This window comes from Gymnoscopelus braueri (assembly GCF_963280865.1).
Source record: "Gymnoscopelus braueri genome assembly, chromosome: 2".
Taxonomy (NCBI): domain Eukaryota; kingdom Metazoa; phylum Chordata; class Actinopteri; order Myctophiformes; family Myctophidae; genus Gymnoscopelus; species Gymnoscopelus braueri.
The window spans coordinates 12,644,821-12,671,520 of NC_137604.1; the positions used below are offsets into that span (position 1 = coordinate 12,644,821).

The 26,700-nt window shown below is 40.6% G+C and overlaps 1 protein-coding gene across 3 annotated transcripts; it reads left to right on the forward strand.

Annotated features, from left to right (window-relative positions):
* Positions 1-1,278: 1,278 nt before the first annotated feature.
* iqce (IQ motif containing E) lies at positions 1,279-26,201 on the forward strand. Of its 3 annotated transcripts, XM_080447038.1 has the most exons (21): positions 1,279-1,381; positions 1,521-1,703; positions 3,244-3,291; positions 3,485-3,530; positions 4,729-4,878; positions 5,477-5,572; positions 6,391-6,452; positions 7,259-7,372; positions 8,392-8,442; positions 9,100-9,170; positions 9,758-9,830; positions 9,987-10,027; positions 11,774-11,925; positions 12,683-12,738; positions 13,357-13,616; positions 16,063-16,170; positions 17,238-17,532; positions 19,549-19,635; positions 21,784-21,911; positions 22,040-22,131; positions 23,122-26,201. In XM_080447038.1, exons 2-21 carry the CDS (start codon positions 1,629-1,631, stop codon positions 23,244-23,246), a joined length of 2,130 nt encoding a protein of 709 aa, XP_080303164.1. In that variant the 5' UTR covers positions 1,279-1,381; positions 1,521-1,628; the 3' UTR covers positions 23,247-26,201. The 3 variants fall into 3 exon arrangements, with proteins under 3 accessions (XP_080303164.1, XP_080303163.1, XP_080303165.1); XM_080447037.1 differs by having other exon boundaries at positions 1,302-1,703; XM_080447039.1 differs by lacking the exon at positions 5,477-5,572 and having other exon boundaries at positions 1,302-1,703.
* The last annotated feature ends 499 nt before the right edge of the window (positions 26,202-26,700 follow it).

Genomic DNA, 26,700 nt, shown 5'->3' on the forward strand with positions numbered 1-26,700 from the left:
ACTATAAGCTGTCCTGGTCATAGTAAAACATTTACAAGAATAAATAACACTGTATGGTGATAGTGAAACCTAAGCCAGTTTGGACCCATCTGCACACCAGAGCTGTAACCTGGCTCTACACAGTATTTGGACTTTCCCAAATTCAATAAGAAGTTCAAAGAATCAAAGAAATTGTAACAATCAAGTCAAGTAAAAGTACCTCAAAACTGTAGTTAGGTACCGACTAGTGCTTGAGTAAATGTAAAGGCTACTTTAATAGTTTCTTTCCAAAACTTTACAGTCCCAACTGATCCTGACCTGTGCGCAGTCAAACTCCCTTGAACAGCATTCAGTGAAACATTCAGGCAGTGGTGTAAAGTAACTAAATATTTCCAATTTCAGTACTTTTACTTCTCCACTACACCTCAGAGTCAAATATTGTACTTTTACTCCACTATAATAATTTGAAAACTTTAGTTACTATAGTTACTTTGTAGATTTGTATTATTATTACAAAACACACATTAACCACTTCAGCCCATTAACCAACTACATTTCAGCCATTTGAAAATAGCAGATCTACAAGCTCACAATGGTCGCTATACGAGGCATTGTGAGCTTGTAGATCTGCTATTTTCAAAAGATGTTTTAATACATTTTATACATTTGAAAACTGGGACCTTCTGCAATGAGTACTTTCTACTTTTGGTACTTTAAGACTTAAGTACATTTTGATACCAATACTTTTGTAATTTTACTCAAGTACATTTTTAATTTACTAGAAATACAGAGTATTTCTACATTGCCATATTGATACTTTTACTTAAGTAAAAATGTGAGTTTCCACCGCTGCACGCATGGCTCCATCTCAAAAGTCTCTAGACTCTTCCTTTCCTGGTTTCCTTCTGTCAAGGTATTGGTGGAGAAAAGCACAGGTTCCGCCCCCGCAGGACGACTCTGCCAATGAGCGACGTGAGAGCAAAATGAGTCAGAGTCGAAGAAAACAACAAGGAACCTATTGACACTGAGCCCAGTGTTGCCATGTCTGCTTATTATAAGAGACTTTGGGCTTTTTTTCCCTGTAAAGTTGCTTGAAAATATTGGTAGTTGCTGGTTGCGTTTTTTTGGGCTTGTTTCTAAGTGTAGTTGCTTATTTGGTCTTGTTTCTAAAGTGTAATTGCTTATTTGGGCTTGTTGTTTCTGAAGTGTAGTTGCTTATATATTGCTTATATAGTCGCTTCTTTTGGGCTTGTTTTCCTACACCTGGTTCGGTTGTTTCTCTCACACGACCTGGCAACACTGACTGAGCCCTGTGTGGGGCTTCGCTACATTGTATCAGCCTGGTTGCTATAGACGACTCAACCCTGCAACGTTTGATGTCAAAACAAAACCTCTGCAAACGGTTAACACAGCATTTTCCTATACTCCTACATCTTATCGATTAAAAAAAAACAAAGATATAAAATGGATATAATCCTGTAAAAGAGCTCTCGGGCATCATGATGGCGGAACGTTGGAGAAATGTGTGTTTTTTTTTTTAGTCCCAGGTTTTGATGGCAAGATCTTTGGCCAAAACTGAAGTCAGATTGCTGGGGGAAAGATGAGAGGAGGATCACAGCCAGACGGGATTCTCAGCACAGTGATTCTTCATGTTTAGCTCAACTGTTATCAAGATGTCACTGGAAGCAAGTGATCTTCAGACCGACGAGGACTGTGAAGATCTGGTGAGTCTTCTTGTGGTTCCTTGGTCCGATCACGATCAACGATCACACACATGAGCTGAACGAAACACTTCTTTCAGCTGATATGTGTGATCGTTTGGATCTTCTTCTTCAGCTTGCTCGCGTACAGTAGTAGAGATAGATAGATCACATGTGAATGATAGTTCTAGGATCAATGTCATTTTTGTGCATTAAGTCACAACACAATCAGTGCTCCAAAAATGTGTAGCCCCCCACCACCAACAAAAATGGAGTGACATGTTTGTTTTCATACTCTGTAACGGCTTGTAAAACAGCAATTAAATGTGCATTTTGTCCTTTTAAATTACTCATGTTTGTAAAACACTGAAGTAAAACAGACCTATATTCACATTTACAAAGGTTAATTGCAACATTTTATTTTCCATCTAGAGATCAAACTTTAAGAATGTGAGTCCCTCAGTCATTGGGGGAAAACCCTAGAAAAAAACAGATTGGAATTTAAAACCAGCATAGGGTCAACATCACATTTATCTCAATATTAGCCATAGTGCTTTCTTGGGTTTAAAATCCTCTTAACAGACCTTGTATTGAACTGTACTTCCCTGTGCTTGTCTTTGCAAACTGTTAATTAAGTATTCAATCAATCAAGCAAGCAATCAATCATTGGATCAAGACTATCATAGATGTATTTTATCGAGTCTTTTACTGTATCTACGATAGTCTTGGCTAGCACCCCCCAGTGCGTCCTGCATTTTCACCAGTAAAGCCTGTACTTCTCCGTACATGTACACAAACAAAATATAAAGTGCTTACCCGGTTGCCCCAAATGTTAACTCGCCCTTCGAAGTTTTTGTACAATGTATTAGTCCGGGATTTGCAATAAAGAAGTGTTTTAATCCCGTTTGTGGCCGAACGCCATTTCCCCCCTTGTTTACTTCCTGTTTACATTGCGTGTAATGCCGGCTTTCACCGGATGCGCCCCGTCACTACCGCCTAGGGAACTTCCGACAGAATCCGACACAGACGGGATTAAAACACTTATTTATTGAAAACTATGGACTAATACATTGCACAAAGACTCCGAAGCGTAAGTTAACATTTGGGGGAACCGGGTAAGCACCTTTTATATATAGTTTTTTTACACGTACGGAGAAGTACGGGCTTTACTGATGAAAGTGCAGGACGCACTGGGAGGTGCTAGCCAAGACTTTCGTAGATGTAAAAATGTAAAAATGGATCAAATACATCTATGATAGTCTTGATCCAAGGCTACCTCAATATTAGATACGACTGTGTTGTTTTAGAAATACATTAGTATCTTTCTTTATTAGTACATAATGTTTACTATGCCCCTCTCCTCTCCTCTCCTCTCCTACTTTCCCTCTCTCTTGTTCCATAGGTAGAGGATGGCTATGACTGTGTTGTTTTAAAAATACATTAGTATCTTTCTTTATTAGTACAGAATGTTTACTATGCCTATGCCCCTCTCCTCTCCTCTCCTCTCCTCTCCTCTCCTCTCCTCTCCTCTCCTCTCCTACTTTCCCTCTCTCTTGTTCCATAGGTAGAGGATGGCTTCTCACTCTCTGCTGACATGTCTGAACATGAGAAGGTAAACAACTGTTAATGGACCACAGCTGTTTGTGTTCATGTGTTTATAACCGGATGTAGTTAAAGTCAGCGTGGGCAGATGTCATGATGGCATCACACTGCAGTGAAATGATCACACTGAATGCTGAATTGGGGAATTGCAGTGCTGTGAAATTTGCTCATTTCAAACGTTTTGTCTGTTTTTTTTTCAACAGAGAACAAGGATGAAGAGATGCTTGCGGAAGCCTCCTCCTTCCCCAAGTAAGACCAGCTCAACACAGAGAGTCAGTGGGCAGGCAGGAGCTCAACTGATCATCTTTTCATCTCATCTTTTCCTTATCCCATTTCGACCTGGAACACCTACACGTTATTATACCTTTAAAGCCGGGAACACCTCTGTGTGTAGTTGTTGTATGCAGTATCTAGAAATATTTTTTTCCCCCAGTAAACTTACAGTAGGTCAGGATTTAGAAGGCGTTTTTAGAATCTGCCTCAGGTCTAAATGGGTTAATTACCATCCAAATATATATATTCTTCTTTTACCGTGGCAGTCACACAAAAAATAGTCCCAAATATTTATTAAAATAAATTCAAAATATTCCAATATCTTTTTCAAAAATTGCAGATCTACAAGCTCACATCACAAGACAACACGTTGTGAGCTTGTAGATCATGTTTTCGCTCATATACATGCATATACCTTACATACTCATGCTATGTACATCATGCAATAATGTATATAGTATGTGTATAATGTATATTGTATGTATATGATGTACAATGATGTATATAGGGGCTTAACCCATTAAGACCTGGAACGCATATGTGTCACTTAAGATTTCTTTGGCTATTCAAAAATAGCAGATATACAAGCTCATGGCGCGGCACCGAGTGCCGCGCCATGAGCTTGTAGATCTGCTATTTTTGAAAATTATTGAAAAAATATTTTTTGGAGTTTTTTCAAAAAACTGTTAGGATTTAGAAAACATTTTTAAGAATCACTGCAGGTCTTAATGGGTTAAGTGAAAGGGCTGCTTCTCTGATTTTTAACCTGAATCCTATCATTTTATCGTGAGAAAAATCGGACACAAAACTCCACAAGAGTTAAGGCGGTTACACACCGGCGAATATGCGAATATACGCAAAATTCGGACTCGTTCCGAATAATTAAAAGACGCTTTTTTCGCTCCGCGAAACTGGTGTGGAAGCTTGCATTGACTTTATGAGGTTTTAAAAAAAAACGTATTATTCGCATGAAAAAAATCGCCCCGGTGTGTAAGGACCTTTAGACTGGCGGATATTTTCCAAGGAAGTGTTAGATTGTGTGTCAGACTTTCACGTCACCATCACAATAGTCTTGTGTAGCCAGACAACTATTCCACAATCTCCGAAATGCTCTACAGAGTCTGGAAACTCATTTTTGTGTGTGCTCCGTGTTCATGTGTGTGTGCACATCCAGGGTCCCCCTACCTCTCCAGTCTGAATGTGAACCCCAGGAGGCCGGCAGTGCCAGCTTGGAAGCCTCTGGTGATCAGCAGCAGAGGGGAGAGAGTGGACTCCTTGGGGGAGGCGGCCACAGCGCGCTTCACCTCCCTCAGCAACGGTCACGGTGGGAACCTGCAAAAACACAGCCACAACTACACAAGCACACAGCAACACAGCAACAACAATAAAACCTATGTTTGCTATGTTTTGTCGCCACTAGGCCTGTCACAATTATTAAATTATTTGAGATAATTGCAATTATTCTTATTATTATTATTAATAATAATAATAATTATTATTATTCTTTCCATAATCATGGTCAAAATTGTTTCCATGATTTTCACACATTTCCCCCAAAAGTAGAAATAGCAATTCTGCAATTTTTCATACCTTTTGAAAGTATAATGGTCCAATATATGGCCTATTTTGCAATGCAACAAAAAAAAAGAAAACACAATTAAATCACAATTGTTTGTGTGACAATTAATCGTAAAGTAAAATTTCATAATCGTGACAACCCTTGTCACCGCTCAGTTTCATGACCAATGAATATCTGGGGCATTTTACAGATTTGATATTGTACTGTATCTAATAATAATGTAATTCATGTTCAGTATGTAGTGAGTAGGTAGGAATTGTGTTGTAGACTGAGTTACTTTCATCGCATACAGACTGAGATCTCTCTCTCTTTCTTTCTTTCTTTCTTTTCTTTCTTCCCTCAGGTTTGTTGCAGACAGTGAGGTCAGAGTGTGATGTCACTCCAGAGTTCCTCAAACAGGCTACAAAGAAAACCACACTGTACCACTCTGCATCCAATGGTGTGTGAAGAGAGAGAGGCAAAAAAACCCAGAAAGAGATAAAGAATGTGCATAAAGAGAGTCAGTATGGACACTCACACACTGAAGCCTGATTTATACTTCATACGACCGTGTCGCTCGCCGAAAACTGCCGATCTAGAAGCTCACAACAAGTCACAACGCCCCACTTGTAGATCAGCTATTTTCGTCAAGCGGTGGTCGTACGGCAGAGTATAAGTTAAGCATTGCTAGCCTAATCACTCATGTCTGTTACGTTGTTACCACAGCAACCAATGCAGATAAGGCTACGATGTCATGTCAGTATGTACAGTATGCTGATCTGATCACTTGCATATAACAGTGTGGACTTACTGGACTTGGGCTGGGCAATTAACCAAAAATATATGGAAACCCCATATTTAGAACCAATAACCGACTTAAAGGAGTAGTTCACCCCAAAAAATTACTTAGTTTCTATCAATTACACACCCCATGAAGCCTTGAATTCATGGATTTCTTTTAGTTTTTGTCGCATTCCTAAGCCAATACTTTGATTACCGTCTCCTACCGGCTAATGTATCTGGTAGGAGACAAAAAGGAGACTCTTAGTGTCTCCTACCGGAAATACACACGGTCATCAAATTATTGGCTTAGGAATGAGACAAAAACTAAAAAGAATCCATGAATTCAAGGCTTTCATGGGGTGTGTAATTGCTAGAAAATAGCCCTAGAGAGGACATGTCAGTCCTAAAGATCAGATTTCACAAACAAACAAATCAAAATCAGATTGGCCTCTGCAGTCTGAACAGAGCCTATAAGCCTGTCCTCCCGTCTCCCAGGTTACAGCCTGGACCACAGAGAGAAGGAAGACATGTACGATGAGATCATTCACTTGAAAAAGGTACAAGCGTAATGATATTCACTCCCTTTTGAATATCAAAGCAAATCAGGTGATTTTTTTATTGTGATAGAAAGCCGAAACAATAATGCAAACAGTATATTTCTGTAGTTCAGTAAGATTTACTTACTTCGTCTCTGTCGGATGGAAACCTCATTATGTCCAAAAATATTACTTTTCAGGATTCAAATTCAAAAATAACTAAAGTAGCAGATCTACAAACTCAAGATGCTTCCCTTCGCACCGCAAGCTTGCTGATCTGCTACTTTTGATGCTTTTGTGTGACACTGTAGTATGATCAAGTAGAGCGTTAATTTACGAAAAATCACAAAAAGTTAGAAGCCCGATGACGTCATCTATGACAGATCTATGATGTAAGATTCCAAATTTGGGCAAGACTTCAACCTGATCTGAGCCTGTTGATTTCCATTATAGCATTAAAGTCAAATATGTCAGAAAAGTATAAAATATGAGTGAAGAAAACTCGCAGCACTGATCGGTCCAGCAGTTTGTAAGACTAGCTCCGTTTGTTTGCCGCTGCCTTTGATTGAGTCATTATCCTTTTTTTCTCTTTTCTCCTCTCCACTGTAACTGTATCTATGCATTTTTACTTCTTTTTGTTTTATGCATCCTAATGTCATTTTACAATTTTATAATTGTGTTTCCTTTTCTTGATGTTCTGTGTAAAGCAAATTGAAATGATTGAAAAGTGCTATAAAAATAAAATTGCCCTGCCTTGCCTATAGTGGGGCTGTTGAAATACGCTGTCCTCTTCTGCCGGTGTGTGCTGACGGTGTTGTCCTCCATAGAGCCTCCAGGCCCAGAAGGCCGACAACCAGCAGATGAAAGCCAAACTACGACGCCTGGAAGAGGACAAAAACAAGAGAGAGAAACAGATCGAGGAACTGCTGGATCCCACTAAAGTATGTACGGTGCGGGTGGATGGCTGCACCAGTGTTTCTCAACTGGGCGGCACATGTCTTCAACAGGGGGTCTGTGACCCAGAGGGGGTCCCCAGAATTACTACAGGGGGGCTGCCATATCTTTGTGTGATAGGAACTTTTTTCTTTCTTTTTATAATTATTATATTAACCACTTCAACCGAAAATACCAAAGAGGTTTCGTGTAGAGGAAAAAAGTAACAGAGAAACCAAGTACAGAGCCAAAGGTCAAGTTTACTAGGTATTGAGGGTTAAAGAGGTTAAATGTCTGAAAGAAACAAAAAACATGAATTTACTCAACACTGATAGTCAATGAAGCTATCTATGAAATTCATGAACATTTTTAATCTGCAACACAATTTTAGCTAAGGGGTCTTGGCCAGAAAAACGTTGAAGACCCCTAGGGGTATGCAGAGGTGCTACAGGGGGGTACGTGAGAGAAAGGGGGCAATGTAATCATTTATTTTACTGTTATGTTTAAATGCAAATTGTTGTAGCCGGGTAAAGTGGATTCACAAATCAGGGAAAGCCAAAAATGTTCATAACCACTAGGCTACACCAGTGGTTCTCAAAGTGGGGTCCGGGGACCCCCAGGGGTCATTGAGGGGGTTACAGGGGGTCCCCAGCGAAAACAGTTTAACCACTTTAACCCTATTTACATCGGCTAATTGAAAATAATAGATCTACAAGCTCACAACGTGTCGCAATGCAACGCGTTGTGAGCTTGTAGATCTGCCATTTTCAAAAGAATCTTGAAAAAAAGGGAAAAATTTGAAATATTTTTAAAACATTTTAACAAAACAACTCTTGTATGGCGGTCCCTGACACAAAATATTTGGGGGTGTGCGGCCAACCAAGTTTGAGAACCACTGGTTTAAACAATGTTATCTGAGACCCCCCCCCCCCCCCCCCCCCCGCACGGCCCCCCATGAAAAGCACCAATAGGTGAAATTCTCAAGCTGTGTGTGTGTGTGTGCTTTTGGTTTTGTTCTCCATGGCAGGGATCTGAGTACACACGCAGTTTGGTGGACAAGAAGAATGAGGCCAGTGTGGTGAGTAGACTGCCATCTGCTGTGTTCACTGTGCACGACACGTCACACTGTGGTTTAGGGATGGATCCCCATGGATCTGCAGGCTGTTCATTGGTTGATGTTTTAACCACTTAAACCCTATTATGGTTGACCGGAGTCCGTCATACTAGTGTATTTTCTGTTTTCTATTATTGTGGGGTTACGGATGCTGGGGTTTAAGTGGATAAGCAGTGTAGACTCGAGACCTACATTTTTCTGTTATCTAGGAAGGGATTTATTGATTGGCTTTTTATGCCTTTTATTGATAGTACAGTAGGTAGACGGGAAACAGGGAGAGAGAGATGGGGAGTGACACGCGGCTTTCAGGCTGCATTGTATAGCCTAGGTGCCCGGACCTCTAGGTAGCGGTCCGGGCCTAAGTACCCAAAGTCGCTTTACATAAAAGATAAGAGAAAGGAAAATATTATTGCCACAGTATATCGTTGCTGTCGGGTGGAAACCTCATATGTCCAAAACTGTTACTCTTCAGGATTCAAATTAAAAAATATAGCAGATTTACTAGCTCAAAACGTGTTGCATCGCCATGCGTTTTGAACTCGACAGCAACGATATTTAAGCTTCAGTGATCATTCAATTGACTAAAATGCACATTACAGTGAAATATCTTCTGTCCCCAAGGTTCTAAATGGACTCAAACAGAGAATACTGAAGCTGGAACAGCAGTGTCGAGAGAAGGAAAACGCTCTTAGGTAAAACATCTATCCTGTTCCCTCTGAAATGTCTTCATGCACGTTATTGATCCGTGCGTCTTTGTATGGATTAAAGTTCTCAGTCACCACAACCGAAGCCCGTCAGTCACTCGCAGTCCTACACACACGGGCGGTGCTTATTAGCCCCGCACAGCCAGGGCCGCTTGTAAGTAAAACAAGCGCTCCCCTTCCCTCATTCAGCTACAGATACGCTGGATCACTGTAGAAACAAATCACACAACTGTGATTGATATAAACTGATCTAACCAATCATAATCTACAATAGGTAGCCTATTTTTGGTTATCCGTTATTTTAAGATTAAAGAGTATTTGAAGTGGTCAAACTAGCGATGTTCAATCTTCCAGGAAATCCTAATGATCTGCCATCTGCAATTTCTTCAACTTGTCGGCTGTATGGCTACCAAAACACCATAATCCTACATATTGTGCTAATTGTTTATGAAACACAGTGCTAACGTGTGGGGCTCCTTTCACGCCGTTTCACAAATCCTATATTAGGACTTGGCCTAACAAAATGTTTTCAGTCGTGAGATTTAACCCATGTGCTGGCCTTCCTTGTTGTCCAGTAAGCTGCAGAGTGAGCTGAGGACCACCAACCTGGAGGAGATGAAGATCATGGTGGAAACGTACTTTGAAGAGGTGACGCGTTCACTCCTGAATTTACTTTCCAGGGGCTGCTGTATTATTTTCTAGAAGGAGGAGGAAATCAGGAGGAGGAAATCTTGCATAGAAAATGTTTTCTTATACAAAAGAGAAAGACTTGGCGTGTGTGTGTGTGTCTCTTGTACCTTTCAGATCCGGAGGTTGAGGATGCTTGTAGAAGCAGCAGAGAAAAGGTACACAGACTTATTGATCACTGACTGATCCCTGCACAGCCGGTTTCTTGACACATTCTCCTCTCTTCTTATATTCTTTCATTTTGACTTCATGTTTCCAATTGAGTTGCTATTTCTTTAACCCTTTCAATCCGGGAACGCATCTACAAATGTCTTTGAAATCCTTTCTGAAAAACCTGTGTTGCTATATCTAGTGGTGTTCAAACTTTTTCATGTCAGTCCAGGACCCCTAAAATTCCAGGGACCCCCCAGAAGCAAAGATTTGAGTTACAAATGTTCGCTTTAAAAAGATATATATCTCTGCTGTCCGGCCGGAACCAGCTAAATCCAAAATGGTAATTGTTCAGGAAATGAAAAACAAAATATCAATTTTTCTGAAAATGAAGAAAACCTTATATTTTTAAACAAAGCAATACTGCCTCATCAAACTTGGTATTGTGACTTTATATATTATCAGATACTTGCATGTGTCATTATATTATCAGTCACCACTTTACCCAAATCCAGCTCAAGTGGAGTTAGGAGTTTTGTCCAAACACAAATCCAGCGCAAGTGGAGTTAGGAGGTTTTGTCCATCATTGATAAGAACAGCTGGCAATGGATCTCAAAGCTCACAACACATCACAACGCATTGTGAGCTTGGAGATCAGCTATTTATGGTGAGCGCCATCCTCATATACTATAGATCAAGCTGAATTCTGTACTTAAACAACTTTTATTTTAACATGCATTGTAAACAACCATGGATCTAACTGTTACCACTGTTGTTCTTCTACAGTTGAGTGCAACAAACAATTCTGCCTCAATACTCAATCATGTATTTAACAAAAGCAATCATGGCACACCAACAACAATAAATAAATGGCATATAAATACAAAATACATTCATGAAAAATAGAATCTATAGCCTATCAAATCTGTAGCCTACTGCACTAACAATAACAACCACAGTTGAATTTACCTATCATATACCTATCAACATTTTATTATCACACTGTTGTGTGTTGTGTGTTGCGTGTGTGTGGTGGGTGTTTCTTAGTGCTTTAGATTGTCATAAAAGCTGTGAAAGTCTTTTGGCATGATCTCCTTGAGCTCTTGGAGATGTTTGAAACAAACTCCTGCACACACTCATTCTCTGTCCATTAACATTTAAAAAGAAAACACGAGCAGATGACCTTTGTGAAGACACCCTTCTCCTCTTTACTGGGGTGACATCTATCAAACCTTGCACATACATTCTCTTCTCTTCCCAGTTTATTTTCTCCCAAAAGCATTGAAAATATTCTCCCTGTCTGCCTCATACAGAGCAGAGCTTCTCTGAGAGCCTGAGAGGAGGGGGGAGTTGTTTGTTTTTGACGGACAGTTTGAGGGTCCAATGGAGTTAGGAGTTTTCGTCAGAGGCGCTTTTTAATACTTTTCATATGTTATTATTAAAAAAAAAATCACACAGATGTAGAGGGGGTTCAATAGCGTTGATTTATGAAAAAAAAAAAAATGAAAATGGAGTTAGCTGGTCCCGGCTGGACACTGACGATATGCAAAGATTTAAAAGAAAATCATGATTTTTCAAAAAAAAAAATAGATCTACGCGCTATGAGCTTGTACATCAGCTATTTTTGAATATACAAAGAAATATAGAAATGACATAGATGCTTCTGGTAGGGGTATTTAACCCCGGTCTTAATGGGTTAAACACCAATTCCCAATGACCATAACAACCCTTGCTCTCCCTTCCTCCATGCGTAGCGGTCGAGCGGAGAGCAAGGGCTCCCAGAGGCAGCAGAAGGCCCTGGGCTCCATGGTGCAGCGTCTGTCTGAGGAGCTCAAACAGCTGCAGCAGGAGAACGGCACCCTGAGAGAGGAGCTCAACACCAGCAGTCCTGTAGGGGGAGCCAAAGGTCACACACACACACACACACACACACACACACACACACACACACACACACACACACACACACACACACACACACACACACACACACACACACACACACACACACACACACTGCAACGCAACTGGCATAAATGAGGCTTAACTCTGACCCTAACTCCTAAACCTAACCTCTAAATGTCTAATCCTAACCATAACCCCAACCTGAATATTTGTTTCTGATTGTACATGTATCTCTTAAGAATATATATATTTTTATTGCATGGTTAACATATATATAAAACAACAATTTCTCTCATATTCTTGTCCTCACAAGTATAGTAACACACACACACACACACACACACACACACACACACACACACACACACACACACACACACACACACACACACACACACACACACACACTCAAAATTGGATGTCCAAAACGTACTTTTCCAGAAATGGAAAACATAACCTGTGTTCCAATGGATACAATGTAGTTAGTATTTAGTTACAAGCTCTTGTTACTACTTTTCATTGGCTAAATATTTATAAAACCCACAGAGAGAATGAACCACTTTCACTTTTTGAAGAATCATTCCAAAAGAGTGAAAATTGAGCTTGTAGTTCAGTTATTCTTGCTACTTTTATGCGACACTCTTCTACGACAAAGCAGGGTATTCATTTATGAACAAAACATACTGTACGTTGAAATATGGAGATACAAGGTTTTTGCCTGACAACAACGGTGTGCGTGTGTGTGTTTTGCTCTCCAGGCTACAGAGAGTGGAGTAAGCAGAGACTATTGAGGAGACTGCTGGAAGTAGAGAAGGTGATCTGATTGCATGGATTAAAGTTCTCAGTCGGTTTCAGTCATTTTAATAAGATTAAAGTGTTATTAGAATTGTGTCAAAATTATCAACAGAATACATGTTCTATTGATGTTCAGAAGCATCTTCCATAAAAACAAAAAAGTCTCGGATATTACATAAAAGCAAAGGTTATAAAAAGCCTTAATCTGTGATTTCTTAAACTGGTTGACTTTATGTAGAACAGCAAGAACATAGGTTTAGAATGATGATGATACCTGCAGGACATCATAATCCTACATATCGTCTCTGTCGGCTGGAAACCTCATATGTTCAAAAAAACTAAACTGTTACTTTTCAGAATTCAAATGAAAAATCATCAATTTACGGAGAGAGCACAAAAAGTTAAAATATGGAGATAAGAGGTTTCTGCCCGACAGCAACGATATGTTTAGGAACACGAATGTGTCAAAACTTTTCAGTTGTGAGTTTTGTTCTGAGATTGTCTTTGACACACACACACACACACACACACACACACACACACACACACACACACACACACACACACACACACACACACACACACACGTGTAAATGCAGCTCTGTCCTAGGACTGACACCTCTCTCCTCCTCTCAAGAGGCTGGAAGACAGCAGAAGACACGCCCACTCGGCCAAGAGCGGCAGCCGATTAGACCAGGGCGTCCAGACTACACCGGAGAGCGAGATCCTTGTTGGCGATGCGCGGGGAGTTTCCGTGGCAACAGAGCCAGCGGTCTCCGGGGTAACGGCTCCATCGTCTGCACAGGCGGAGGAGGAGGAGGCGTGCACTCTGAGAGAGAGTGTCAGCCAACTGGAGAGACACAGGGAGGAGCTTCAACACACACTGACCAATAAAGAGTGAGTGAGTGTTATTTAGAACAGTGGTCACTGGTTCTCAAACTTTTTCATATCAAGGACCCCCAACATGATATGCATTTGGCCGCGGACCCCCATCTCAAAAATATTTCGTTCCAGGGACCCCCAGAAGCAAAGATTTGAGTTATAAATGTTCGCTTAAAAAAATATTGTATTCAAAGATTTGCACACATTTTCAGATCTACAAGCTCAAAGCGCGGCACTCGGTGCCGTGCTATGAGCTTGTAGATCTGCTATTTTTGAATAGCCAAAGTATAAAAGGTTAAAGTGGTTAAAATTATTGTGACACCCTGGAACCCCCCCCAAGGACCCCTGGGGGTCCCCGGACCCCACTTTGAGAATCAATGATTTAAGAAAGAAAGAAAGAAAGAAAGAAACTAAGACGGTGGTTTCCAACCTTTTTTCCTTGGAGCCCCCCTTCCGAACACGGCCCAATTACGTTCGCATAGACGCCCGACAAAGCCGGATGCAACACGGTGGATTTCGAATCCATAACCTCCGTGGTGGTGGGCAGGGATTTAACCACAAAGCTAAACTTCTAACGTCCACTTTCCGCTAGTGAGTCCTGGTCGTTACACACTCACCCATGCCATATACTGATCTGATGCATTGTGAGCTTGTAGATCAGCTATTTTCACTATTTAGTTATAATTATAATTATAAAATATATTTTTACAGGTATATATATACTTTTAGCGCTTTTCTGCCTTTTATTGGATTGTACAGTGAAGAGTGACAGGAAACGGGGAGAGACACGCAGCAAAGGCCATCAGGCTCGGGTATCGAACCCGCGACTCGCTGTCAGGCTACATTAGAGCCTATATGTGATATGCGCCTTAACCACTAGGCCATAGGCACCCCACTGTTGAATAATTTTGACTATTTTTGAGAATATGACATGCTAAAAACTGTGATGCTAGGTTGAAACCTCCCCATGTGGTCTATGACATTTCCCCTTGCACAAATAACGAAACATGATGAGGTCAGTGGGTCTTACTGATTTTACTCATTTGACTGATTTTGTTTGTGTTACTCTTTTTTCAACCCAACATTGGTAGGGTTTATCAGTGTGATGCTTACATGGATTAAAGTTCTCAGTCACCACGACTGATTTCTGTCATTTGGATTCCATAGAAGTGAGCATGTCTTCTATGAAAGCATGCCATGCGCCGCAAATAGGCTATCTACAGTAAGCTATTTTTGGTTATTTGTTAATTTAAGATTAAAGAGTGTTTGAAGTGGTCAAACTAGCAATATATGTATATGTTCAATCTTCCATATGAGAATAAAAACAACTTAATACTTCCTAAGGTTAATATGAGCATCAAATCAATATTTTAAATGTTTTTTTTTGCATTTTGCATTCCATACATTCCATAGGGCTAGACCACACATGGACAAATGACATCATCAACTTGCGACAGGCATTGCTCCTCTTGAGTAAAAGGATGAACTGTTTCTAAAATGAATAAAATATTTAATGTGTAATTACATTTTTATTTAATTTTAATTATAATGTATTAAGGCATATTTGGCTTATTAGCCAGGGATCCTTTTTAATAAAAGCAAAGGTTAACCCTCTGGCGTCTGCCATTTGTTTTCAAATATAATTATGGCCATCCTTTTTTGTCAGTGCTGGTCTGGCCTACTTAGCATCAATCTGCAATTTCTTCAACTTGTTGGCTGTATGGCTACCAAAACACCATCATTCTACATATTGTGCTTCTTGTTTATGAAACACGGTGCTATTTTCACACTGTTTCACAAATCGCATATTAGGACTTGGCCTAACAACATTCTTTCAGCCGTGAGAATTTATTTTGCTTTGATCCATTAGCTTAACCCTTTAAGACCGGGAACGCATCTGTGTCATTTTAGATTTATTTGGCTATTGAAAAATATCAGATCTACAAGCTCATAGCTCATCGCACGCTATTTATTTATTTTATCGTGAAAATGTATGCAAATCTTTCAATATTTATTTTTAAAAGCAAACATTTTTAACTCAAATCTTTTCTTCTGTGGGGTCCCTGAAACAAAATATATATATCAGTGGTTTTAAAAAATGTTCATGTCAAGGACACCCAAAATTATATGTATGTGGCCGCGGATCCCCATCTAAAAAAATAATAATCCAGGGACCCCCAGAAGCAAAGATTTGAGTTACAAATGTTCGCTTTAAAAAAATATATATATTCAAAGATGTGCCCAAATGTTCATGATTTTTCAAAAATAGCAGATCTACAAGCTCATAGCGCGGCACTCGGTGCCGCGTTATGAGCTTGTATATCTGCTGTTTTTGAATAGCCAAAGTATTAAAAAATGGTTAAAGTGGGTTGCTTTCCCGGTCTTAATGGGTTAACTGAACTCGGTCTGGCTCTTGAGACTTGGGTGAAAGCAGCAGTCTGTCCTTGTGCTTTCTTTCTAGCGAGGAACTGAATCGTCTCCGAACAGAAAAAGAGGAATCGGAGAGAGAGGCGGAGCGATGGAAGGCTGAACAAGCAGACGAATGCGACAAAGAGAGGCAGAGTCACAAGTACGTCTCACTTCTTCTCACTCTGGGAGTCTTGATGCCTTCAAGATGTTTCTGATTAAAATGTTGGATGGAATCTATATATTGTATACAGTATGTGCAATTATACCACAGCTGGTTCCGACCTTGCGTTGTGATTGGCTGTGAGGTGTTCAAAGGACCCCCAAATTGATATATATTTGGCCGCCGACCCCCATCTGAAAAGGTTTTGTGCCAGGGATCCCCAGAAGAGAAGATTTGTGTTTCTTTAAACTAATTCTAAATGTTCCAAAATATCTATGATATCTATAATAGCAGATGTAAAATAGCAGAGGTACACGCTTGCAGCGTGGCCGCGCTGTGAGCTTGTACATCTGCTATTTTTGAATAGCCAACGTATAAATGGATAAAGTGGTAAAATGATTGTGATGCCTCATTAACTACTTTTGCTGGGGACCCAGCAAAAGGACCCCTGGGGGTCCCCTGACCCCACTTTGAGAACCAATGTTCTAATGTGTGCCAATATCTCCCAATAAGTGCACTCTGAACAAGCAAACCTCATTTACCTCACCTGTAACCTTACCTTATTGTTTTTTGTTTTCATTGCTTTCTAATGATAAATGTTAATACCGTAATAACACTGTGGTTTACAGGTAACAGCAATAATACATTCTAGGTCATGCTATACTGTCATATTGGCACTGGTGTGTGCTGTGGTTATACATCACCACACCAGTGCCAATATTATGGTATAGTCATATGACATGACATACATAACTAGCCAAAATAGCTGATCTACATGTGCACAAGCGTTACATATTAAATTATGCATATATTTATTGGTGTCTACTACTGTTTTGTCACTACTACTAACTCTATTGACACCAAGGGTAACCACAAATAATATTTCTGTGGTAATGTCTCCCACTTGGATCCATAGATTTACAACTGGTGGAGCTGTGTGGACAGTTGTAGACTGTGTGTGTGTGTGTGTGTGTGTGTGTGTGTGTGTGTGTGTGTGTGCGCACACGCTTGTGTGCATGCGTGCGTGTGCGTGTGTACTGAACGTGTGACGTGTGTGTATTTCCCAGACAGGAGCTGGAGGAGTTGAGGCTGAGGATCCAGGCGTTGGAGGAAGAGAGGCGCCAAGCTGCGGCACTAGCCTCCTCCTCCTCCTCCTCCTCCTCCTCTCCCACAACAGCAGAGCAGCAGACCGCCGGCCAGACCACAGGAGGACAGACGGACGGAGGAGGAGAAGGACAGACGGACGCAGAGCGGAAAGACGAGGAGTCGAAGGAGGAGGAGGAGGAGGAGTGTGGGGATGAAGAGCTGAGAGAGAGAGCGGCTAGGAGCATCCAGACAGGCTGGAGGGAGCACAGAGATAGGGTATCATGTTTGATTTAATACTAAACACATTACACTGAAGGAGAAGAGATGCTTTGCACCACATTTAGCCACTAGCTCATTTCCACCGGCGGTCCAGTCTCCAGGGCAGGTCGAATGACGCAACAACAGGATGCACAATACAAGTTTATTTTTTTAATTAATTTTTTGACTTTATTTCTTTGCATTGCTGGAGTCTTTGCCATAAGTTGGTGGATGCTCTATCCGGTCACCTAACCTCAAAATGACAATAAACCCCCAAATATAGCATCACACAGTAAAATCCTCAATGTTAATTCATCCATTCGGAACTCTGATTGTGTACAAATGGAACCAGGTCCATTTGGATAATCATAATAATTTGTGTAATCTCTTGAGTTAAATTAACGCTGAGGATTTTACTGTGCCCACAATGCAATGCAGTGCGGAGCAGAAGAACACGTGACAAGACACCGATTGCCATGACTGCGACAGGACACATTGCACACCACATAAAAACGCATGAGAAGATAATACAGTGAAACTCTGTCTAACCTGTTGTTTAAGATTTTGGTGATACCTTTAAAGACGACGTGATGTGACACGATGTAACACGAAACAACACAAAACAGCACAGCACTGAACAGCATGAAGAATTGGTGATTTTAAGTTTGACAAACAGATAAACTCTGTTGTTAAATCCAGCTTTTATCAGCTGAGGCTCTTAGCCAAAGTCAAGTCTGCTGTAACCCTCTCTGATTTTGAACGTCTTATCCATGCTTTTATCTCAACCCGACTCGACTACTGTAACGCACTTTATGTTGGCATTAGCCAAGCCTGCTTGTCACGACTACAGTTAGTCCAAAACGCGGCCGCTCGCCCCTTAACAGGGGCACGGAAATATGATCACATCTCCCCTATTCTTGCCTCCCTACACTGGCTCCCTGTTCGTTACAGGATTCAGTTTAAGACTTTAATGTTTGTCTTTAAGTCTTTAAATGGGCTGGCACCATTATACATATCAGAACTTCTACCTCCCAATAATGGTACAAGGGTCCTGAGGTCTACTGACCAGTCACTCCTTAAAGTTGTACAGTGCAGGTTTCAAAAAAACGATTTTTAGCAGCCTCTGCTGGTCATTACCGTCACTGCAGGCCGTTCATTTATTCCTCTGTTACCCAGAATTCCATTCGTTTTCACCGGAAGACGGAAGCGTTTCAAAAAGCGTTCTTTTAATTGTTTTATACGATCTGTGGATCGTTTCTCTTAGCCAGTGGAGCTTTAGTTACCGTGAGCTGTGTTTTATTTTTCAGTTTTTTTTCGATCTTCAAATCATACAATCTCTTAAAATCAGCGTGAGTTTCCTTTTTGTTATTAGCGCGGTAGTTCCTGGCCAAACAGGAAACCGGTGCAGTAGTTCCTGGCCAAACAGGAAACCGGTGCATTTCCGCTTCCGTTTTCTGGCTACATGACGTCATTTTCGCGGGAAAGACACCCCTATCACCGTTCAATAGAAAATATATGTATAAAAGGCTTTCGGGGGTGAAATTCATGGAGTGGGTGTTGTGAAACTTTTGCCACTCACAAAAGATATACAATTTAACTTTAGTTTTGTTGAAAAAGTTACCTAGTATTACTTTAAGGTCCCAGCAACTAAGTTGAAAACACGGGGAGATAGATCATTTTCCTCCATAGCGCCCACATTGTGGAACAAGCTGCCACCCCATGTTAGAGTGTCTCAAACCCTGCCTGTGTTTAAATCACGTTTGAAAACTCACTTGTTCTCCTTGGCGTTTGAAAATTCAGATTGAGAAGCTGCTGCTTCCCCAGGCATTGTGTCAATCGTTGTCTTGTTCATTGTGTGTGTTTCTCTTGTTTATTTTAGTATTTTACTGAGTGTACAGCACTTTGGTTCAACACTGTTGTTTTTAAATGTGCTCTATAAATAAAGTGGATTGGATTGGATTGGAAAAAACAGATGTTGATCTGTGAGAGAAATATGATAAAATGTGTGATGTTTTTGTTTTTGTGTCTCATCAGGACATTGTGAAGATGCAGTCAGCAATAAGAGGCCACCTCCACAGACACACACTACTCAGGGACCTGCAGAAAGACACACACACCAAGGTTGCACACACACGCACACACACACACACACACGTTTGTATTACTATACTTGTGAGGACATAACAATTTTAGGACAGCATGGAAAATACAAGCTCACAACATGTCGTTGTGAGCTTGTAGATCGGCTATTTTTCGGTGTATAAAATAGGGAAAACTCTTAACCCTAACCTCAAATGTCTAATCCTAATTCTAACCCCAACCTGAATCATTTCCTTATAGGCTCTGTGCATCACTGTCGTTTTCTATGCCTTTTGATGTACAGTACCTTGTGTTTACCTTGCTCACTGTAAGTCGCTAAATGCAGAAATTCTAAATTCTAGTTCCCTTTTCCAGAAGGCGACATAAACATGTCCTGTTCCGTTTCCCATAGCTTCTGATGATTGATTGACTCAGCAGCAGATTTGAACCGCAAACACATGACACCTTCATGTTAAGTGTTTCCGGTTCAAATCTGCTGCTGAGCCAATCAAATGAAGCTATATATGAATATATAGAAAAGTATTTTTATGACCAAAATAAACTACTACTAAACTACTACCTCTCTTGTGAGGAACACATCGAAAATGGTCCTCACAATGTCAATTTCTCAAATTATACTATACTTGTGTGAACATATGGCCCTCACAAGTATAGTAATAGAAGTACACGCGCACGCACACACACAACACACATCTGGTGAACATCGTGTTGTCAGACTGACGTGAGTTAAATGCAGTAATCATGTATATTAGACATGATGTGACAACATGCCTCGTTCAGAATGTCATGACACCCTGAACATGGCATGTTGCCCAAACATGTCAGTGATTTAATTCATAACATATTTGTATGGCGAGGAGTGCTCAACCTTCCTTTATTTGATTGAATCTGAGTGTGGTTTGCATCTTTTTTTATGGGTTCGTTCAGCTGAATAAAGAAGAAAGATTCTGTGGCAGAGCATAGATTAGTCCTTTGATTCGATGACCTGCCATAATGGTTCCCAACCTTTTTTAATAGTGTACCCCTGCTACAATATATATATATATATTTTAGCTGAACACACCCTTCACCAGCACATAATGTGCGGCTCCTTTATCTTTATCGTGTCCTTGACTCACAAGTCTCTGTCTCTGTCTCACCGTCTCTGACATTTCATTATCTAAACCAGTGGATCTCAAAGTTGGGTCCAAAAACCCCCAGCGGTTCTTGTGTGGGTTCCAGTGGGTCCCCAGCTAATATAGTTAGGAATAGGGCTGTGCGCGGATATTCGGTTAACCTACTAAACGGGGCTGCCCCTACTAATCATTTTCAAATAATATTCGGTTATTATATTAAATATATTTTTATTGAGATATTTACGGGTTTCTTTTTCATATTGCTGTCATGTCTTAATAAAATGATGCTTTTAACAAGCAATATAAGCAGGCACCGATCACCCAGGACTCTGGCACCCACGGGAAACAAACAGCGAGCGCCCACTGGGAATGTGCCGGTCGGACGGTGAAAATGCAATTGTAGAACTTGAAATGTAGCCTGGCCCTACATTCACTCTGTTTCTCATTGTCACTTGAGAGAGGGAGAGAGAGAGAGGTTAGCTCCCGTCCAAAAAGGTCTCATCTCACAGTAAACACTCTAGCCTCTTCATTAAGGGGTTAAACTTGGTCGCGCAGCTGTTTGTGGTGCTGGGTGCACTAATATGTGAACATCTTGGTTAATAAATTGGCGCCCAAATGCCAATTAAGTATCACCAAGGCAAGGGTGATTTGCAGGGCCTGTCACTCTGATCTGCACAGTGCTGGTCACCTGCAGACTGCAGTGAGTGAATCTAGCCGATAGCTACAGTACAGACAGACACTGTCGGTTTGAAAAAAATAGTTTGGATTACTTTGTTCGATGGGAAAGCGTTGCGATGGAGAAATCACATAGTTTTCAGAAATGCTGTGTACACGTCAGTGAAATTAATCGCTGGGAACATCCCTAGTTAGGAACCAAGTGGACCCATGTAACTTAGAGAGTGCACAGATGGAACCAAATGGATCATTTGGTTCCATTTGTACTCGCTCAGAGTTGTGGGGGTCTGTGGCCTAATAATACATATCAAACTGGGGGTCCTTGAAATTATAAGGTCTGAGAATCACTGCCCTTAACACTCATGTGTCCCTTTTTCAGGCCAGCTTGTCACAGAGCAGCAGTGAGGTCACTTCCCCTGCGGAGGGTGAGCTGGATGCGGTTGCCTTGACGATGATACAGTCTGTATTCAGGGGACATCTGGCTCGCTGCAGTGTCACAACAGAGAGGTGACATTAATGATCATGTATAAAAAACACAGCAAACGCACACTGACTGCCTACTGCAGCCGTTTACACAGAGTGAAATGTGTGTGTGTGTGTGTGTGTGTGTGTGTGTGTGTGTGTGTGTGTGTTAGCTCCAAGTCATCTATGCCTTCTTCACTGGGAAACCTCGTGCCAACTCCAGCACCAAGACGAGCCCACTCAACGTGCACAAAAGCCAGCACAGGTGAGACATGTATGCATGTGCACGCGGCCATGCGCACACACGCTCACACGCTCACTCACTCACACACACACACACACACACACACACACACACACACACACACACACACACACACACACACACACACACACACGTCACACACACTACATGCTTGCACCTCTATAGCAACACAGGCGCACCCACATTTTAACATTTTTAGTACTTATACTTTGATAAGTATAAGTATTTCTACATTGTGGTATTGCTAAATTTACTCAAGAATCTGAGTATGTCTTCCACCACTGGTGTGGTAATCTACATACAGTAATGTTTACAGTACATCCTTACACATTAGAGTTTAGGCTTGATGTATTTGTGTGTCCGTACTGTATTTACAGTAGAACCTGTCTTCTGATTGATTGAATACTCAATTAAATGAAAATGAAATGTAGAACAGCATGTGGTACAGTCAGATATCAAGGCTAAAAGGACAACACAAAAAAGTCCTGGGGACTTTCCATTTTGGCATCTATGTATGTTTCTCATCTGTCTGAAACCAGGGTACTTCACAGTTGCACAATGTTCCAACCTCCGTGGACTGAACTACAGTGAGATACAACACAGCAAATATTTAAAATATGAAATATCTGGCAAAACTGCCAAATGCTTGTGATTGCACTTGGTGGTCAGTCTGGCTCGTTGTGAGGATGTTTTGTACTGATTCTGAGAATTTTGCATAATAACTAGTAACTGTTATAAGTTTTTTCATTAGTTTTCATTTGTATTTAGTTTTTGATACGTATTTTTTTTAAATTACTCAGTTTTAGTTTAATTTGTATTAGTTTCTTGTTTTTTTTTAATTGTAATATGGATTAGTCTTGGGAGATTAAAGAAATTGCAAAAAATAGCAGATCAACAAGCTCACAACGCGTCACACTGCTTGTCGATTTGCTATTTTTGAAAATGTTTGACAGAAACAAAACTATGATAACTGTGGTGTGTTGCCCACAGGCCAAACACACCGCCCAGACCCGCTGGAACCCGGAGCTGCAAATGCAATGGACTCTGATGATTCTGATGACATCATTGTGTCACCTTCACGACCTTTAAGGGCCAGAGAAATGCCACTCTTCTAAAGGACTCTGGACATGAGTGCACGCGTGCGTGTGTGTGTGTGACTTCTTAGGCTTTAATTTAGGGTACGGTCACACATGCACGATGGCAGGGGACTGGACCAACGCATGCCGAGGCGTCAAATGCATCTCAGTTCAACAAAGTTGAACTCCATGCGATAGCATGTGCTGCGCTGCAACCCGGGAGCTGCACCCCTCCCCAAGCGTACAATGGAATAGAATGGGACACCTTGCTGCTTCAGTCACGCACGTGTGACCATGTCTTTGCTGTCGGGTGGAAAACTTGTATGTCGTTGCTGTCTGGCAGAAACCTCTTTATCTCCATATTCTACCTTTTTGGTTTTTTTTATAAATGAATGCCCTACTTGATCATACTACGCACAAAAGTAGCAGATCCCCAAGCTCGAATTGCGTTGCGAAGCGATGCATTTTTTAGCTTGTAGATCTGCCACTTCTGAATTTGAATCCTGAAAAGTAACAGTTTTGGACATAATTATGAGATTTCCACCCAACAGAGACGATGTCCAAAAAGGTTCCTTTTTTATTGTTATTTTAAAAACATTTTAAAATAGTGAAAATAGTAAATACATAATAATATTTTAACTACTTTTGTGTGACACTCTTGTATGACGAAGTAGGTTATACAAAAAAAACATACACATTTGAAACATGGAGATATAAGGTTTCTGCCCGACTGCAACTTTGTCCTTCTACTGTACTTCATTGTGCAACTGGTGTCGTGCACTGAAATGATCTACGAGCTCACAAAGCGAACGTGTTGTGAGCTTGTAGATCTGCTTGTAGATCTGTTTGAGCTTGTCGATCTGCTATTTTCGGTGCACAACACTGCCACACAACTAATTCCAAACCAGGCTTTACTTAGGCTCTATGCATTGCGGGCTTCTACACTGACAAATGTGAAGGGTTTTTTCCTGTCTAGTTCTCTCGCGGTGTTTTCTGCAGCCCAATAACCAAAAGCTGTGTGTGTTTACATGCACATTGTTATTCTGATTTATTACTACGGCTTGGTTGAATGCTTGATTCTGATTGGTCAGTCGCTGAATTCAGCTGTGTGTTATTTCTGAATTATGACCGATGAGCTCAATAACAGACCACTGTCTAATCAAAGGCTCAGAGCACCTGCTCATATCAACCTGCGCTGCTTGATTTTGTGCCGTATCCAACATGACAGCCATGTAAACAAACACACCATGTCATTTACAACTAAATGTTGCTCTCAAGAATGTTTTTGAAAACATTTGAAGCGAGAAATAGACAATGCATTAACCAAATATTGATTCTATTTGATCAACACCTCCTTGTTTTCCGAGGCGACCGTGTTGCGCAACACTTATGGAATTCTTTCATTACCGGGAGCAAGGAAATACTTCGTTTTGTTGTTACTTTTGGGTCAATTTATTAATTTATTTATTAAGTAGCCGTGTAATAAGCGGGATAATTGACGGGTAGCCGGTCATTATTGATAAATAAATCCCTTCAGTGTCATTAGGCACCTCTGCTACGTGTCGGTGCCGAATCACCCTGTCGGGATTTATTTATCAACATTGACCGGTTACCCGTCAATTATCCCTTGCATAATTCTTACTCTCTTTAAGAGTTCTCATGCCGAAACACCGCATTCCATTCCCAATAGGTTGGATAAACACGTAACCCCAGTACTGGAAACCATAATGCTATCGCTCGGATATACTGCGTCTTACCCGGTTTGCTGCAGCTCTGTTTGTTGCTCACCGAAAATAGCCTACCTATCATTGATCTGTTCTAGATCGTCTATTTTCGTAGTATGAATCGGGCTTAATTTCTGTTTCAGTAGCCATTTGGAATATCGGCAGATGTCGGTTAGAAACCTCTTATCTCCATATTTTAACTTTTTGTGTTTTTTTTTGTAAATGAATGCCCTACTTCATCATACTGCAACGGCACACAAAAACGCTCGTAGATCTACTACTTTTGCTATTTTAGAATTTGAAACCTGAAAAGTAACAGTTTTGGACATTTGAGGATTTCGAGCTTGTAGATCTGCTACTTTTGATGCTTTTGTGTGGCGCTGTAGTATGATCAAGTAGGGTGTTAATTTACAAAAATAACGTTAAAATATGGAGATAAGAGGTTTCTGCCCGACAGCAACGATATGCAGAATGTACAACTGACCACGGGACTGCTGACATTGTAAATGGACTTACGGGATCCACCTACCTACATGCTGTACATCGTGCAACGAGTCGTTAAGACGAACACATCGCACAGGAGACATTACTCAAAGAGGCAGTGGCCCCGGTTTGATCCCCGGCTTCTCCTGGCTTATTGTCCAAGTGTCCTCGAGCAAGACACTAAACAGCAGGTGTAAGTATAAAATAGGGCATTAATTTATATAGAATAAAAAACACATAAAAAAAGATAAAATATGCAGATTGAAAGGTTTCTGCCCGACGGCAACAACATGTACGTTGTTAAATTAAACAACCGAGTACTTAATTAACCACACCAGTTGCTGTAAAAGCGTTATAATCCTTGCCATGCTTCATCACTTGAGCCAAACGGGCCCATATGCTCATCATCTGTCATTATTTGATTTGTAGTGGATGTAATTCATTTTGTTTTGTTTTTACGGAAGTGCCTACCTTATTGCAGCCTATCATCGAATTTGTGTCAAAAAGAAGATTATGTCTTTGTGTTGAATGTAGCCCTTCTTTACCAGTGTGAGTGAGACTGGGGGTATAAATAGCAGCCAATGAATGAATGCACTGTTGATATAAACTGTGAATTAAAGAAAACAGAAGCTCTGTTGCAGTCTGGTACAGAGGGGGGGGGGGTGTCCTATGCCAATAATCTGCAGTTATGCTGTTTTAGAGGCAAATAATAACCAATCAATGGGCTTGTCATCAAAATAATGAATCAGCATTTTATTTTATTTTATTTTTTCTATTGCAAGTCGACTTTTCAGAGTCCGTCTAATTAAATGGGTTTTTAAAAGACCAAAACATGGGTCTCTTGTGTAATTTGTATACTTCTACTTTCCTTGAGTAGCCTACCAGTATGTCCATTTTTCAATACTTTATACTTCTACTCCACTACATCTCAGAGGCAAATAATGTTACTTTTTTACTCATTACTTAGTTAGATTTGTAGATTTCGAAATTCCTGATTATTACAAAACATATTACCTATTATAACCAATTAAGCTCTATGTTATACTTCAGCTATTCATAAACAGCCGGTCTACAAGCTCACTGTGTGTACACTTTGTGAGCTTGTACATCTGCAATTTTTTTGGAAAGAATTTGTCAAATTTGGAAAATGAGTATTTTTTACTTTTGGTACTGCCAATATTACACACTCAGTGTGAGTAAGCTGTGCCTATACTCTGTTTGATGAGTGCTGGCATTCAGGCGGTACTACTCTGTTTGATGTGTGTGTGTGTGTGTGTGTGTGTGTG